At 37.1% G+C, this 18,486-nt stretch overlaps 1 protein-coding gene across 8 annotated transcripts in view; it reads right to left on the bottom strand.

The window, feature by feature from the left end:
- ARAP2 (ArfGAP with RhoGAP domain, ankyrin repeat and PH domain 2) overlaps positions 1-18,486 on the bottom strand; it is a 200,516-nt gene that overhangs the window by 105,540 nt on the left and 76,490 nt on the right. For all 8 annotated transcript variants that reach the window (XM_036908436.2, XM_036908437.2, XM_036908438.2 and 5 more), the window contains exons 10-15: positions 10,021-10,136; positions 6,420-6,619; positions 4,813-4,898; positions 3,870-4,052; positions 1,098-1,272; positions 497-631 (exon numbers count right to left, since the gene is read on the bottom strand). In XM_036908436.2, coding sequence (XP_036764331.2) covers positions 497-631; positions 1,098-1,272; positions 3,870-4,052; positions 4,813-4,898; positions 6,420-6,619; positions 10,021-10,136 — 895 coding nt within the window. The remainder of the gene's footprint in view (positions 1-496; positions 632-1,097; positions 1,273-3,869; positions 4,053-4,812; positions 4,899-6,419; positions 6,620-10,020; positions 10,137-18,486) is intronic.

An 18,486-nucleotide genomic window follows, 5' to 3' on the forward strand; every position in this document is an offset into this window, starting at 1 on the left:
CATTAATTCCCATCATTTTTTTTGAAACTATGCTTAAACTTTATTTATACACACATATGCTCAGAACAAACTGAACTTCTGATATCAGTATTCGTATAGAAAAGATACCCAAAACTGGTCAGTCTTCCTATGTGTTGACATTTACCTGTTATCATCTCCCCAGTTCATGTGTGTCCCTCAGGAGAGCGGCTGAGTTTCACACTCCTATGAAATAACCCTTAAATCCTGAAACACCATTGGTTGGCCCTCAGGCAGACATCAGTGAATTCTGTTGAGAATTCACTCAGCATTCCAGCCCAGTGGTGAACCCCTGCTGAGGTGCATGAAACACGTATCTGTGCCTTGAAGCATTTAAAAATCCTCAAAAAATATTTCTCTATGGCAAGATGAAATCTAACATCTTAAGGGAAAAAAGATCAAAATGAAAACCTAATTGTTCTGATAATGAAATAAAGTTTTATCAGATAACAAAATCTAAATGGAGCCGAAAAGATACCTTCAAGCAGTTTTCTGTCTGAAGCGAGTTTAGAAGCAGCAGCAGGAGCCTGATAGAGAAAGTCACACAGGAACGTGGACTGGGTGGGCTCCTGACTTGATCCACCTTCAGAATGAGTGTCATGTTGAGGGAAATCTAGAAAAATTACAAAAATGACACATCTGAAATCTGAGGTATAAACAATTTTCCCTTTGCTTATAAATGCATAAGTGAGTTTTTAACTAGAAGAAAAGCTATTTTGAATTTACCAGAATAAATGTACTCAGATATTTATTTTCCTTTGTACAAAATCTGCAAATAAGCACTTGTTGTTTTTATTAATCACATATGAAAATCAGATTTAATTTTGGTGATAATGATTATGTTGGGTTAACTATTTTAATCTTCCATTTATAAAATTGAAGAAACATAAAAGATTTATTTCCTAAACTTTTTCTTAAAATGATATAATATTATCTTAAGCATCTTCCAACTTTTTGGAAATTATATTTTTCTTCATTAGGACAGTTTTTTTCTTAATTGAACAATAAATAGATTTGTGTCTCAGTTTTCTTACAAATATATCAGAAGAGACCAGGCTAATACAGGTATAGGGGCTAACCTGAGAATTTGTTATGGTAGAGAAATTCCATTTGCAGACTCTGCCCAGCTTTCTTGGCCAGTAGATAGGGGGTGCTATGCACAGGGTCCCCAGTAGCACACATAACATCTGCTCCGCTGAACAGCAAAGCCATTGTTTCCAAAACATCTGGTTTTACTACAGCAGCACACAGAGCCTGGTTGTTAAAAGAAAAAACACGTTTCAAAGGAAGAGAATATAATTCTAGCTATTAAATGAGTGAAAGCCTACCAAACCATTTACAAGATAAAGTTTACATTCCTTTTTAACTAAGAAGGCTAATAATAATTATGCCCTGAATTAAGCAATAGGCTCAATAGGTCCACTTCGTATGAATTTAAATTACAACCTGTTCAATGCTTTGGGCTGCGATGTTCCCAGTCTTCCACCCCTTCATATTTGTTTACGAAGACATTTTTTTTATGCTTGCATACTATGACACCAGCTGAAAATTCAAAGCATTTCAAATGTAATAACAAAGTATTCACTAGATGTTTTGTCATATGAACGTTGTATGTATGTATGTATTTTCCAGCTTAATCAGGTTCTGAACAATCCTTAAACTATTGTGCTTTGAGAATTTAAAAGATGACTGCAAAGCAAGTTCATGCTCTTTCCTTTTTAGGGCTATGGGTGGGGAGGAGAAAAGCAATAAAACATTATTGACTTGTGTTATAAACCATCACTATACAAACTCTAGGAACCACTGAAGCCTCACTTTTTTTCCCCTTTTTCTTGAAGTAATAACCTCTCAGCCTCTAACTTCTTCCTCACTTTATTGACTTCACATTTGCTTCCAAACGCTAATTTTGGCATTCTGATTTCATCTGACTCTTTAGCCTTGGCCTCATCACCTTACCCACTCCTGACATGGTGCACCTGGATGGATCCCTGGTTAATCTGTCCTTCGTAATGCAATTTCAGGACAATTGTTCATTAAATATCCCAATAGGCATTTGACGATGTACAGCCAAGAAGTCCCAGGATGCTTTCACAGCTCCAGCCCTGGAGGGTCAACTGTTGAAAGTACTTATTTTCTCTATCATAGCCTAGCTGATCTCCAGTTTCTTTTGTGTCAGAACCAAGAAGCTGAATTTTGTACCTGACTTTGTACTAATTTACTAGGTGATTTTAGGCAATCCCTTCTCCTCCTGGGTCTTATTTTTTCCTCATCTGTAAAATGAAGGTGTTGGAAAAGGTAACACTAACATAACTCATAAAAAGAAATAAAATTAAGCAATGATTTTATCAGACAGTAAAATATTTTTAAAATTTCTTTTTAAAACCCTTGCTATTCCTACTATCAAATAGTAAAAGATGCTTTAACTTCTTTTCGAAATCCTTGGCACATATTTAAAAAGACATTAAGATCCACATCTATTATTATGTTTTATAGGATACCTTATTTAATTCTTCTTTAGTAAGAGATGCCAAAAGGGTCTTTCTGAATTTGGCTACAATAGCTTTAACTGCCTTCCCATTTAATCACGTGTATTTCATTTTATTCTTGTTCATCACCCTACTGTTTTCCTTCATTTGCTACATTTATTGGTGTGTATGAGCCTCTATTTCAAGAATTAATCATAATCCTTGATTTATTATACTCTGTCATCATTATGTCATGCATGTCTGGTATAACTGGTCTGTTATTTTGATAATGTAATAGCACCCATGAAAACACCATCCAAAACAAATGTTTTTAATAATACCCTATGTAAATATATGGTTCCCTATCCACCGTCCCTATTTTCCTGACTCTACCTTAGGTAGCCATCATGAATCTTGCATTTATTGCATGCCATTGCTTTAAAATCACATGATTTCCTCCCTTTACCAAAATCAAAAATGTACAAAGATGAAAAACTTGGCTTAGGGGCACTAAACCAAAAGAAATCTAAGTCACTTGCATCATCTTGTAATTTTTGGAGAAGTATGGAAAAGGCATTTATCTTCTAAGATGTTCAGCAAAATGCTACTTACCTAAGATCCTTATCCAATAAGTATTGCCATTAAAAGTAAATTAAAGAATGGAGGATCATGAAAGAATATATTCTCTAGGCATACAAACACATCTCTAAGCAACAGGCATACAAAATACAACTCTAAGCATACAAATACATCTCTAAGCAATATGCAAACAAAATACATGTGTTAAATAGCTACAGATAGAAGCCTCCTAACACACAAGAAATTGAAGCAACAATTTAAAAAAAAAGGGGGGGGAGCAGGATGCTTAAAACCCTTTGCCAAAAGGATGAAGGCCAACTGGACAGCATAAAATAGCACAAGAAAATCTGGAATCAATCAGCCAATGGTAAATGATACTCCAAATCAGTAGCAGTAAGCAAACCTTTGCTATAACAATAAATTAATTGAGCAAATGATGTTAATTTTGGTGACTAATGTACAACTTGAAGTTAATGTTTGGTATTCGATCACCAGAAAAGGAAAGTTGTTGAAGTTTTAAGAATAATGGGGTAGGCATAAGTTAGCTGGAAACTTCAGTTAGGGACAAAGAGTTTATTAAGTATTGATAATGAATTTTTAAGTAAAGCCATTGGCATAACTCATAAAAGGAAATAAAATTAAGCAATGCTTTTATCAGACAGTAAAATATTTTTAAAATTTCTTTTTAAAACCCTTGCTATTCCTACTATCAAATAGTAAAAGATACTTTAACTTCTTTTTGAAATCCTTGGCACATATTTAAGAAGACATTAAGATTCACATCTATTATTATGTTTTATAGGATACCTTATTTAATTCTTCTTTGGTAAGAGATGCCAAAAGGGTCTTTCTGAATCTTCCTTCTTTGTACTTCTGTGTGATGAAATTTTTTCTCTTTTCTACTGGCGAGTCCATATATAATTCTTCATCTTTTTGAAGATTACCAGCCCAAAAATCATTTGCTCTTTTGTTTCCAATGACAATAAAAAGCTGAAGTGTCAAAATATTATAAAATAGTATCGGTTCATAAAATGTACTTGACTCTTCAGAACACTGACTCACATTAAAAGTTAAAACATAACAGTATAAAATATGCAAAAACACATGAAAGGCCCAGCTTCTTCAGGAAGAGGGAATGTGAGAGCAGATACTATTTCTATTTTAAATATAGCCTAGCTGCTCTTAATAATGGTACAAGATTAGCTAGGAAAGAAATTGCAAGCAACCCAAATTGCAGCAAAAGCATTATTTTCTGAAGCTCACATTGAGACAGATTCATTTAAAATGGCTGAGTAGCTGGGCTAATGTGGCTGAGAGTGGTACTGAAATCTGAGAGAGAAATGGAAATGGAAGACAGCAAGTTAGATATGATCACAGTTAATGACAGAGTATGGCCAAAATCAAGAACAGGAAATTTTGCCAAATGTTTGCATTCACTTTTCTGGTATTTCATCCATACTGAGTTAAAAAGAAAGAGAGTAAATTTTGGCTTAAAAATAAAAAAGCTGTCAAGCCTTTAAAAAGTAGTTATTACTATTAAAGCTATTTGTTGGCACTTTTTATTTTTAGAATGACTATCTCATGCAGGAAGCATTCTCAAAGTTGAAGTAGAAAGTTACTGTTATCAAACAGGCTGTCAGCCATTTTTATAATGTGGCGAGAACTTTATTGAAGAGCTCCTAAGGTAACTCATGACACCCTACTGCACACCGCCTCCCACTAGGAACTGCCACGGTGAAGCCAGACTTACCTCGATGAGTTCGTTACTCCAAATGCTGGCGTCCATTTTTAGACTTCTGACTTTGGAATCTTTTGGTCCTAAAGATCTGTGTTGTCCTGAAGTCAAAAAACAGTTGTGTTTTTATGTTAACTTGTGTGTAACTGGATTTTCTATTGTAAAAAAAAAGTGTATCTATGTGTACATGTATGTATGTATATTTCTTTTTAACTTAAGAAAAAATGGTACCTTGGAAGTTGAGGGAAGATAGGGAGTCACAGAGAAAATGGTCAAGAGCGTCAAGTACTGCAAAGAAGACAATAAAGATTGGAACTGACCCCACAGAAATTGAGGTAAAATACATTGGAATGTGGTGAAAGTATTCTTATTGGAGTAGAGAGAAAAGAAGGCTGATTATAGGATGCTGAAGAAAAACTAGGACAGTAAAGAAATGAAGAAAACCCATGCGGACTTCCACTCTTGAAAGAATTGTGTCTGGAATGGAAGTTTTCAAAAAGCTGATGTTAATAGGACAGACTTATGCAAATTTACATGCTGAAACAAAAGCAACTCTCTTATATAAAGTAGTGGGAAAGAATAGCCTTGGACATCACACAGACTCTCTCTCCCAGTGAGACTGAAGAAGAGAAAAAAGTCTGGGGAAAAACACAAAGTAGAGGAGGATTAGCTGATACTTTTTGTTCTTGCTACTGATTTGTTAATCAGCTCACGTGAAAATCTATCAGGGTGATGAGCAATGTGGCAGCACAGAGCTCTAGAAAAGTACTAAGGGTTTAAAGCAACTGTCCTTGTATTTGCTCCAGCTGAGGTACTCCTCTGGGTTCTCTCAATGAAACCTGAACTCAGTTCTAGTCTTGCCCTTATCACACTTTATTGTAACTACTATTTCTATGTTCGTGGAGGATATGTTGTGTCTTATTATACATCTTTTTAATTTCCCAGGACCAGTACAGTTACCTGGTAGAGCTGGAAAACTGTTATAAAGTTTAGGTTGTGCCTAACTTTCTGAAAGCCCTCTGTGGTCACATACCTGCGCTGGGGTCCATTCCCTCCACTCACCTGAACAACTGTCTGAGCTCCCAAATACACTGAGCTGTCAGTCTGTAAGCTGTAAGGTCACAGTAAGAAAACCAGTCATAGTACTGGTTACTTTCATAAATGTCCATACACCCGGGACATGCTTCTTTGTAAAAACTCATGAAAAGAGACACCAGATCTGGTATACCAGGTCTAAACCCCAGTACAAACTTGATATGAAAAATAAGTCTTACTAATGACTGGGGAAAAAATGAACAAATCATACAAAGATGCAAGGGTGTTCAGGGTGCATTCTGAAACATTCTCCCTAAAATCTAAAAATTTCAACACTGTCTTTTTAAAATGCACACATGGACCAGTAGGCACAAAAAGTAACATGCTTAAAAATCTATTTTTACATCTAAGGCATGCATAAGAGAAGTTTAGAATTGTAAAATATTTCTAAATTTGATTTCAATGTAATAAGCTTTCTGCTTTTATTTTTCAAGACCTTTAGCTGGGACACATTATGTGTGACAATAAAGAGCTTTCAGTGCCAATCTGCCACCAAACAGGGATGAGCATAACTTATCACTAATTACCTGCACACTTCTTACAGATGACAACACAGAGATTGATGGATGCCCAGTCAGGATCTGGGGCTTTACAATCTGCACAGCTCCTGTTGGACTCATTGAACCAAATCTTCTCGGCTACTTCATAATCAGAGAGAGTTTCCGCTATCGATTGTTGCACAGCTTCAATCCACTCTTGTTTCTCTTTTTCAGACTCTGCTGTAAAGCTGAAACAATTAACTTTTCTGCATTATCGATCTCCCTTGTAAAGGCCAATTAAGCAGTATGCTCAGTTTGCATATTCATTTCACTCACAAATTAAACAGCAGCTGAAAAATATGCCTTCCAGGCAGTTAGATAATGTTTTCTATTAAAAATCATCTACTTTAAAAATCTGTCTTTCCTTTAACCCTCCACTTTGCTGATGACTTTGTTTACATATCTTGGACCAAAAGTAACACACACATTTTTCTGACCAGGATATAAAAATTGCCTTGTTAGGTCAAAAGCTTAAATGAGAGGTCATGCTTCCTAAGCAGTGGTTATATAATAATCAATAAGAGATTGGGAGAGTTTCAGAACTATTGGATTATTTTGCCAAGAAAGTATGTCATGATAGTCTGAAATGAAGTTATCAAAAACACCCACCAGAAATTTTCATTTTTTTCAGTCTTAAAAATATTCCTTTTTTTTTCTAATTAGAAGAATGCCCAGATGGCTTTAAGAAACTGAGAAATTAGAAAAGTTTTCAGTAACTACTATTCTAACAGAATTCTAACTCATTTTTAGTCATGTTCTTTCTGATTTATTTAGTGTTGATTGGGTGCATAAAGAGATAAAACATTAAACATCAGCTCACTCCTTCAAGAAATATTTACTGAGTTTCTACAATGTGCTAGGAAATATGCTACAATGTTCCAGAGTCAATGACCCACAAAATTATGCTTCACATTAAAATTTTTTGTTCTGAAGATGAAAATACTTTGAAATACAATGAATATAAAAGATGACTAACATACTCTCAATAACTCATAAGGAAACTGAGTGACCTATAGGAATTATAATTTTTGAGACACTTAATGGTTCCAACATCACTGTAATATTCATAAACTTCTTAGTGGCTTCTACTGTGGAAATTAATTAGGAGAAACCTCACTGACATGAACTCAGTTCTAGTCTTGCCCTTATCACACTGTATTGTAACTACTATTTCTATGTTTGTGGACATGATGTTGGGAGACCTGCAGAAGTTCTCATGCCCACCACTCCTCGTAAAATCTTGTTCCCATCAAAAGAGATGGATGCCATACTGTTTAAGCTACTTTCCTACCCAGCAGGAAGAAGGCTTCCACCTTCCACCTCTCTGTAGCGACAGCCAGTCGAAGGCTTAAGATTCAGCCAATGAGAAGCCACAATACATGGGACTCCCAGTTTACTCCAGTAGACCTTCTGCTGAGAACAGGCCTCCCAGCTCAGCCCCTTCCTCCATAAAAGAGTGTTGCTCACCTTTGTTCCTTGGACATGCCTAAGGTCCTGCTAGAGCTTGCTTGTCCTGGATGGCAATTCTTTGCTACTCCTGGATAAACCTGTTTTTGCTAGTAAGATAACTATTTTAATTTTAAGGTTAACACTAGTTTTACATAGAACCAATATGATACAATGGAAAATAGACACTTTATATTTGTTTCTGGTTCCTGGAACACGGCTCCTAAAACTCCTGGAATATCGTGGTAAAAGTGCCTTTTGTGTACTGAGGTAAGTCACAGCTAGAGCCTAAACAGCCTCAGGGTGGGGGCTGGTCACCAGAAGAGCCAGCAACCATCAGAGGGCTAGAACCTTCAGCCCCACCCCTGGGCCTCTGGGGGTGGCAGGGGGGCGTGGCAATTGAGCCCCAATCAAGAATGACCAAGGATTTAATCAATTATGCCTATGGAATGAAACTCCCATAAAAATCCCTAAACACCTGGGTTCAGAGACTTCAATGTTGGGAGGGTGATGTACCCAGAGAGGCAAAGAAGCTCTGTATAACTAATTTCCCATACCATGCCCTATGCAGTACTCCAATTTGGCTGTTCCTGAGTTGCATTCTTTATAATAAACTGGTAGTAATAATTAAACTGTTTTTCTGAGTTCTATGAGCCATTATTGTACAAACAGAACAAATTATTGAGTAGGAGTTGTGGGAACCTCAATTTGCGGCCATTTTGGGCAGAAGTGTGGTTAACCTGGGGATCCAATATTTGCAACTGGCATCTCAAGTAACAGAGCAGTTCTGTGGGTTCTTAAATCTTAAACTTGTTGGGTCTGATGCTCTCTCTGGGTAACTGTTGTCAGAACAGGACTGAACTGTTGGACACCCAGTTGGTGTCCGGAGAGTTGGAGAATCGGTTGCTGTAAGGAAAAACCCCACATAGTTGGTGTAGAAGTGTTGAGTAAACACAGCTCAACCAATGTCTACATTTTTAGTTGAGGCTTGAATCTGCATATGTGAATATTAGGTAGAAAGATAGACATGAGCAGCTGGGAAAGGGGGAAGACAAGGTTCAAAGAGAACGCTGCCCACACTCTGCCCAGGTCAGAGGTCCCGTATGAAGACAACAAAGGCTTTGCAGGGAGAGAACTTCCTTCCCAACCAGATCTCAACAGAGGCACTATCAATGGAACTAAGAACTGCCTAGATCACACCTGAGCGTGGGGAAAGGACATGCTCACTGGGAGGCAGGACTATACAGAGGACCTGCACTGCCTTTGTGGTGGCAGGACAAGAACTGAGGAGAAAAAATTCAACCCGTAACATGAAAATTAAGCTTGTTATTCTGTATGTGATTATTTCCTTCTCAAAATTTGAGCCAAGTAGATATAATTTGACAAATAAAATGAGCACTAGACTTAGTAGTGTTTTTGAAGTTGTACAGTCCTTCAAAGACCTCTGAAATTCTCTGATCTGCTTATTACCCTCTGGTATGCTGATTATTTGTTACAAATGAATTAATGTGGTTGAACTCAACAGATACTGACTTATGCCTCTTCTGTGTATGAAAGCTATGGAGTCTTTATAGGTTATAAAAACATATTGAGAAGTCTAAGATTTATTTTTCATTGTAATAAGGAAGCAATTCCTAGAATACCATAATACAAGATCTATGATGAAATGATAAAATATTATATCAATGGCTGCTATAAGATCCATCAGCATCATTTGAAGTTGGAGTTCCTTTTAGGAAATTATTGTGGAGCAACTGTAATTTGAGATTGATTTTACAGAGGGATTATATAGGGCTAAAAGAAGGTAAATAACAATACAGTTTAAAGACAATGTAGTATTTTCTCTTCAAAATGTGAAAACTTTTCATATGTTTATTAATTAAAAAATAACATACTAAGCCTTCTAAGAAAAAGAAGCATTAAGAAACTACTCAAATCTCATGAAATTAGTATCTCTGCTGTTTGTTCAAGTCACTTTTACAAGGTATTTTTATGTAGTGGCTAATAAATTAGACAATAGGCAAAAGAACATAATTTTATTAAGTGCCCTGTAAGAAATTAAGTCAGCACTAGCAACATAAAAGTGTATCACCCATGCTTTCCTGTAGCAGTACAAACACAAAAATGGTTTAATAGAACCTACCTGAAACTCCTATAGGGAGTGATTATCTCAAAAGATTGTTTCACAGTTCGGTCCACTTGCTTTACATTTGCTACATTCATAGGAATTATGGTAATACCAAGTCCACTCTTAAAATCCTAGTTTGGAGAAAAACATAAAAAATTATAAAGAAACAAAAATAGGGATTTTGAAAGTACAATTATATTTTCTAAAATCCTGTAAGTCCTACTAAATTTTACTACACATATGTAAATGGAATGAAACAATCCATTAAAAAATGGCTTGAAAGTGATTTTCTTATATTAGGTAGTCATTTTCAATACATGAGAAGACAGTGCCATTCTAGGCTTGACAGTTGGGCTCTTGATGAACTATTAGTTTCTTTCACATGAACCATAAATTGAGTAGGACATAGATTTTGAACTACATGCATGCCTTGATTTCAAAATTTAGGCACTTTTCTATCTTTATCTATGCAGAAAAGGAAACTAACAGTGAACTAACCCTTACCATATGCCCAATTTTCTAGGCAGGGAAGCCAAATGACTGTGAGGTTGGTATAATTACTATTTATATAAAAAGATGAAACTAAGGACAAAAGAGATGAGGTTACATGGCAGGTGCAGCTGAGAATGTATGGTAGAAAGGGACTGAGAGCCAAGCTGACTGCTCTGTTTTACCAGATGGGGTTACCTCTGCTCTGTCACATTTTCTTTCTCCTTGCACATTCAAACAAAAGCATTACTTGATTTACAATTTTATCTCATTTCCAATATTTTATTACTTTCCCTTTCCTTCAATTAGATATTTAAAAAGTTCCTCTAATGCTATATTGGTATGAAAATTGCCATTTGTTCAACACCTACAGGAGCTATGTTTAGCTTGCTCCACCAAAATTAGGAACTGTTCAAAGGCTACAAAATCTTCCTTCCAAAAACACTGAAGTTTGCAATATATTATGTAGTCATAAGGGTTTGGGAATTTATTGAATAATCTCAATACTTTAAAAAATATAATCTATACCTCAAAAAATGAATTATCTGTGTGAACAGGTTTAGATTAAGTGTGTCTGATTTCCTAATTTAAATTATGAGGAGGAAAAAGGAGCCATACTAAACAGAGTACAAAAACTATTGGTCCATTTTCAATAAGGACAGTTTCAGCAGAGACTGTGAAAGAAACAATTCACAGGCCTTTCTTTGCCTCTCCTGCTAGATAGGCTAAAAGTGAAAGTACTATGTTCCTGTCTCCCTTGCAGTTCAGAGGGGCTGTAAATTATAGTTTGGGTCAATAAAATATAAATAATTCCCAGCCTGTGTGTGTGCTGGGGAGGCACAGGTAGAGGGACAAATCTTTGAAGAAGAAAGACTTTCACCCCTTGCCTTTCCATCTTCTTGGGGAATAACACCTAGAAGCCCAGAAGCCATGTTAGAATGTTAACATCCTTGAAATGAAAAGCCCGAGGACAAATTCTCGCGCTCTAAGCGTGACAGAGTAAAAAAAAATAGGAAGACCCTTGTTCCTTGTGGCAATAGCTCTCCACTGCCTAAACCAAGAGGTTTGTTAAAACAGATGAAGCCCTATCTATCTAAGCTATTCTTTAGGTTTTTATGATTTGATACCAATGCATTCCTTATTGGTAAAATAAGTCAAATAATGTTTTAACAAATTTCTTCCACTTATAAAGGCATCCCGAGTTCCATCAAAAAGCTGCAGAAGAGCTCCTCTTCATTTTTTTAATTTTTTAATTTTTTTATGTTTTTACAAGTTTTTAGTTAAAATGAGGAAACTGACTCCTTTATAAAATAAATCATCAACAGAATATTATTTTCTTCTGATGAAAAACAAATGGCTCATTTTGTAAGGAGAAACAAGCCAGAAATGACAAGTCAATAATATAAAAGATGCAGAGACATACTAAATGTTATAAGATAATTAGAAGACTGTGATATATTTTCACATTATATAGTAAGACCACTGAACAAAAAATAGTACTTAACATGATCTATATGAAAGAGGGGAATCAAACTTTTCCAATCTGCCCCATTTTAGTAAGTTTCAGCATATTGATGTTATTAAATTTAAAAAAAAGTCTCAATTATCCACACCAGTGTTCCTATTGAATAATGTAGCTCTGCAGAAATTTCCAATGCATGTGACTGGAAACACTCAAGCTCTCTTTCATAAATAAGGTAATAAAGTAGGGGTAGCAAGGTAGGATATTTTAAAGCAGCTTCCTGATGGCCTACCTTGATACAAGGGTAACTCTAGAGTAAAAAAAGACTGCATCCTCTTCAAACAATTCTCTGTGATGAAGGTTTTGACAAGAGCTGGGTATCAGACCACTCCTGATTATATTCTCTGATGTGGGCCTCACTTGTGGGTACTGTTGGTTACCAAAGGCAGAGCTACATACTCGGGCCATCAGACTAGCAGATGGTAAGATTGACAATGTTTTATGGAAACTGATGGGCCTCATCAAGGCTCCAGCCTGAATAGATGGACCCTCATTTCAATAAGCAAGTCGTGAGATGTCTGCATGAAATATATAAAGCTGCAATTTCTGCTATAAACAAAGCAAGGCTCAGTCCAAGACCCGAATATTTCTCCCAAGCAAGACAAAGGTAATTTTTTAAGCCTGGGAAATAATTGTAACACATTTATCAGCTGCTTGCCATGGCCATATGGTTTGAGTAATTAGAATATCCACTGAACTCACCGGCACAAATGGACTGTAAAATGTACAGCAGAGTAACAAAATAAATGTCAGTGCTCTTGAGAGCTATTAAATATGAAACAATTGTGTTTCTTATTAAAAATATTTGTGGTGACATTAAGCCATCTTTTCCAAAAGTATCTAGAACATATTTAGAATATGTCTGATTCCTTGAAGCATATCCGATTAGAATCTGGCTTATAACACAGATTACCTGTGTTGATCTCTCCCTTCCACCCTGAGATTCTGATTCTGTGAATCAGCAGAATCTAAGAACTTTAGTTAAAAAAACAAAAGTACAATCCTGTGATTCTCATATGGAGCTAATATTGAGAAACACTGAATCAGGTGGCAGAACCAGCTGTACAATCTAGACAGTATGAATCTGCAATATTTAATACCAGGACACAAACGCTTCTCTCTGCCTTCTGTAAAGTAAGAAAAGCATGCAAACAGAGTACAAAAACCAAAAAAACATTTGAAGTCACTAAGACTACTGGTTAAAAACAGGCTGGCCAGAACACAGTGACACATTGTACTCTCAAGATCCTCTTTGTCTTGGGTGCCAACCCCTGTGATAATGTCTAGAGACTTTAAAAGCATCAGACTTCATTAAGCCTAGTGAGTGCTCTGCACAACTGGTTTGATATCTATTTGTGTAGTGCTCTGAAGCTTACAAACAGCTTTGAACTAACTTAATTTTGTGAAGGCAAAGCAGATAGAGCCATTTTTTTAAAACGGGGATATCTGTCCTGACAAAACAGTGTTTATTAAGTACTTAGTGCCAGAAAGTGTGTTAAGTCCCAGGTCTGCACAAAAGCATAAGACTGGGTACCCTCCTTGGGGTAAGCTTTCTCCATGGGGAAGCTTATAGTCAGGAATGCACTTATAATTGTATTAAGTGCAAAGAAAAATACATGGCTGTAGGGTAAGCATTGTGTCCAGCCCAGAAAAAAGAGAGCTGTGTTCACATGAAGTTTTGTAAAAGAGGTGACACTCCACTGGACAAATGACGAAATCCAAACCAGACTGATCAAGTCTGCCTCTCGCATCAGTTCACTCATTTGCAAAATGGAGAAAACTATCTATAATACCTACCACATCAATCTGGTAAGGGTTAAATGTATGTAGAAATGCTTCAGAGAATGCCTGGCACCCAGTAAGTCCTACATACAGTCCTAGTTCACTATTGTTAATGTTATTTTCTACCTCTGGAAAGTTCTGTTGAAACCAAGAGAACTTACCTATTAAAAAGATAGTAGCAAGAAAATACATGTTTAAAAATAACTAGCAGGCATATATAAAATTCAAAAATGGGATGGAATGTGAATGTTAAACTTTCAAGAAAATTATAAATAAATTAAAATTAAAACTAAATTACCCACTAGCTACAATCTAATTGTCAGCACTATTCTCATTTTAAAAAGTAGGCACAACTCAGGAATAAGCCAAACTTTCAACCTTTAAAATGCTATAAATGGGGCTGGAATAAACAATGGCATAAAAATTCAGTGGGTAGAATATAATTACAGAAAACATAATGCTAAAAACAGATTCTGAAGTAAACAATATTTACACTTAATTTGCTGTTATACAAGGTAGGAGCTCAGAAAGCATGAATCTCACCCTTGCTACTAAAGTGACAGTGGCCAGACTTGGCAGAGTATGTGGATATTTGTGAAGGTGGCAATGGCTGGTGGGCCTTAGGAGTTGGACCTGGGGGAGAATCTTGGCTGAGCCATTTACTGGCTGTATGACTACCAGCAAGTTATACAGTTTATCAAGACCTCAAGTTCTTCATTAATGCAAAAACAGTAACTCCCTTATACATACAACATTGTTATAAAAATTGAATGAAGAAATAATACAGCGGTGGAGCCAACATGGCGGCGTGAGTAGGACAGTGGGAATCTCCTCCCAAAAACATATATATTTTTGAAAATACAACAAATACAACTAATCCTAAAAGAGAGACCAGAAGATACAGGACAATAGCCAGACTACATCCACACCTGCGAGAGCCCAACGCCTGGTGAAAGGGGTAAGATACAACCCCCGGCACGGCGGGACACGAGCACACCTCTCCCCAGCTCCCGGAGGGAGGGAGAGGGAGCCCAGGACTGCTAAATACCCAGCCCCAGCCACCCACACCAGAGCGCAGACACAGTGCATGCGTGGAGGGCTGGAAACTAGGGAAATAGGGCAGCAAGACCTCTGAGAGGGTTCCGAAGCTGATGACCCTGTGACAAAGAAAAGCTAGTGCTTTTTGAAAGTCTTAAAGGGACAGGGAATTAACAGCTAGATGGAAACAACACAGGTCACACAGCCCAGTGGCTGGAAATTACAGGGAAAACCGGGCGCATTAACCCCCTGGGCAACAGCTCTGAGACCCCTCAAGGACATAAACAGCCAAACAGCCCACCCCCCATCCATTACCCCTCCACGCACTGCGAAAGCAGAGAAACAGCCGAAGGCAAACCACGCCGACAGAAAGGGAGATCGGGCTCGGCAAGACAGAAAGACCCAGCCTACACGCAATTACCGAACACACGCCACTAGGGGTCGCAGCTGTCCCAGCAAAGAAAGGCCAGAAGCAAGTGAAAACGTGGCCCTCACAGCTGGCAGTCAATAGCACCTGTCAACATGAAAAGGCAAAAGAATATGATCCAGACAAGACTAACCCAGACAGCTTCAGCATCTGCTACATCTTCCCCTGAGAAGGAATCTGGGGAGATAGATTTAGCCAGTCTACCTAAAAAAGAATTCAAAACAAAACTCATAACCATGCTGATGGACTTGCAGAGAAATATGCAAGAACTAAGGAAGGAGAATACAGAAATAAAACAAGCTCTGGAAGGACTTCAAAACAGAATGGATGAGATGCAAGAGACCATTAATGGACTAGAAAACAGAGAACAGGAATGCAGAGAAGCTGATGCAGAGAGAGATAATAGGATCTCCAGGAATGAAATAATTTTAAGAAAGCTGAGTGACCAAGCGAAACAGAACAAAATCCGCATTATGGGGGTACCAGAAGAAGAACAGAGAGAAAAATGGACAGAAAGTGTCTTTGAAGAAATAATTGCTGAAAACTTCCCCAAACAAGGGGAAGAAATGGCCTCTCAGACCACAGAGGTACACAGAACTTCCATGACAAGGGATCCAAGGAGGGCAACACCAAGACACATAATAATTAAAATGGCAAAGATCAAAGACAAGGACAAAGTATTAAAGGCAGCCAGAGAGAAAAAAAGGGTTATCTACAAAGGAAAACCCATCAGGCTATCATCAGACTTCTCAACAGAAACCCTACAGGCCAGAAGAGAATGGCATGACATACTTAATGCAATGAAGAAGGGCCTCGAACCAAGACTACTGTATCCAGCACGAATATCATTTAAATATGAAGGAGGAATTAAACAATTCCCAGACAAGCAAAAGTTGAGGGAATTTGCCTCCCACAAACCACCTCTACAGGGCATCCTACAAGGACTGCTCTACATGGGAGCACTCCTAAAAAGAGCACAGAACAAAACACCCAACATATGAAGAAGGGAGGAGGAGGAATAAGAAGGGAGAGAAATAAAGAATTATCGGACTGCGTTTATAATAGCTCAACAAGCAAGTTAAGTTAGACAGTAAGATAGTAAAGGAGCTAACCCTGAACCTTTGGTAACCACAAACTTAAAGCCTGCAATGGAAATAAGTTCATACCTTTCAATAATCACCCTAAATGTAAATGGACTGAATGCACCAATCAAAAGACACAGAGTAATAGAATGGATAAAAAAGCAAAATTCATCCATATGCTGCTTACAAGAAACACACCTCAAACCCAAAGACATGCACAGACTTAAAGTCAAGGGATGGAAAAAGATATTTCATGCAAACAACACAGAGAAGTAAGCAGGTGTAGCAATTATGGTATCAGACAAAACAGACTTCAAAATAAAGAAAGTAACAAAAGACAAAGAAGGACATTACATAATGATAAAGGGCTCAGTCCAACAAGAGGATATAACCATTTATAAATATATATGCACCCAATACAGGAGCACCAACATACCTAAAACAAATACTAACAGAACTAAAGGAGGAAATAGAATGCAATGCATTCATTCTAGGAGACTTCAACACACCACTCACTCCAAAGGACAGATCCACCAGACAGAAAATAAGTAAGGACACAGAGGCACTGAACAATACACTAGAACAGATGGACCTAATAGACATCTACAGAACTCTACATCCAAAATCAACAGGATACACATTCTTCTCAAGTGCACATGGAACAGTCTCCAGAATAGACCACATACTAGGCCACAGAAAGAGCCTCAGTAAATTCCAAAAGATTGAAATCCTACCAACCAACTTTTCAGACCACAAAGGCATAAAAATAGAAATAAATTGTACAAAGGAAGCAAAAAGGTTCACAAACACATAGAGGATAACAACACGCTCCTAAATAATCAATGGATCAATGACCAAATCAAAATGGAGATTCAGCAATATATGAAAACAAACAACAACAACAACACTAAGCAACAACTTCTGTGGGACACAGAAAAAGCAGTCTTAGGAGGAAAGTATATAGCAATCCAAGCATATTTAAAAAAGGAAGAACAATCCCAAATGAATGGTCTAATGTCACAATTATTGAAATTGGAAAAAGAAGAACAGATGAGGCCTAAGGTCAGCAGAAGGAGGGAAATAATAAAGATCAGAGAAGAAATAAATAAAATTGAGAAAAATAAAACAATAGTAAAAATCTATGAAACCAAGAGTTGGTTCTTCGAGAAAATAAACAAAATAGATAAGCCTCTAGCCAGACTTATTAAGAGGAAAAGAGAGTCAACACAAATCAACACTATCAGAAACAAGAAAGGAAAAATCACGACGGACCCCACAGAATACAAAGAATTATTACAGAATACTATGAAAACCTATATGCTAAAAAGGTGGGAAACCTAGGAGAAATGGACAACTTCGTAGAAAAATACAACCTTCCAAGACTGACCCAGAAAGAAACAGAAAATCTAGACAGCGCAATTACCAGCAACGAAATTGAAGTGGTAATCAAAAAACTACCAAAGAACAAAACCCCCGGGCCAGATGGATTTACCTCGGAATTTTATCAGACATACAGGGAAGACATAATACCCATTCTCCTTAAAGATTTCCAAAAAATAGAGGAGAAGGGGATACTCCCAAATTCATTCTATGAAGCTAACATCACCCTAATACCAAAACCAGGCGAAGACCCCACCAAAAAAGAAAACTACAGACCAATATCCCTGATGAACGTAGATGCAAAAATACTCAACAAAATATTAGCAGACCGAATTCAAAAATAAATCAAAAGGATCGTACACCATGACCAAGTGGGATTCATCCCAGGGATGCAAGGATGGTACAACATTCAAAAGTCCATCAACATCATCCACCACATCAACAAAAAGAAAGACAAAAACCACATGATCATCTCCATAGATGCTGAAAAAGCATTTGACAAAGTTCAACATCTATTCATGATGAAAACTCTCAACAAAATGGGAATAGAGGGCAAGTACCTCAACATAATAAAGGCCATCTATGATAAACCCACAGCCAACATTATATTGAACAGCGAGAAGCTGAAAGCTTTTCCTCTGAGATCGGGAACTAGACAGGGATGCCCACTCTCCCCACTGTTATATAACATAGTACTGGAGGTCCTAGCCATGGCAATCAGACAAAACAAAAAAATACAAGGAATCCAGATTGGTAAAGAA

Source organism: Manis pentadactyla, chromosome 5 (assembly GCF_030020395.1).
Source record: "Manis pentadactyla isolate mManPen7 chromosome 5, mManPen7.hap1, whole genome shotgun sequence".
NCBI classification, from domain to species: Eukaryota; Metazoa; Chordata; class Mammalia; order Pholidota; family Manidae; genus Manis; species Manis pentadactyla.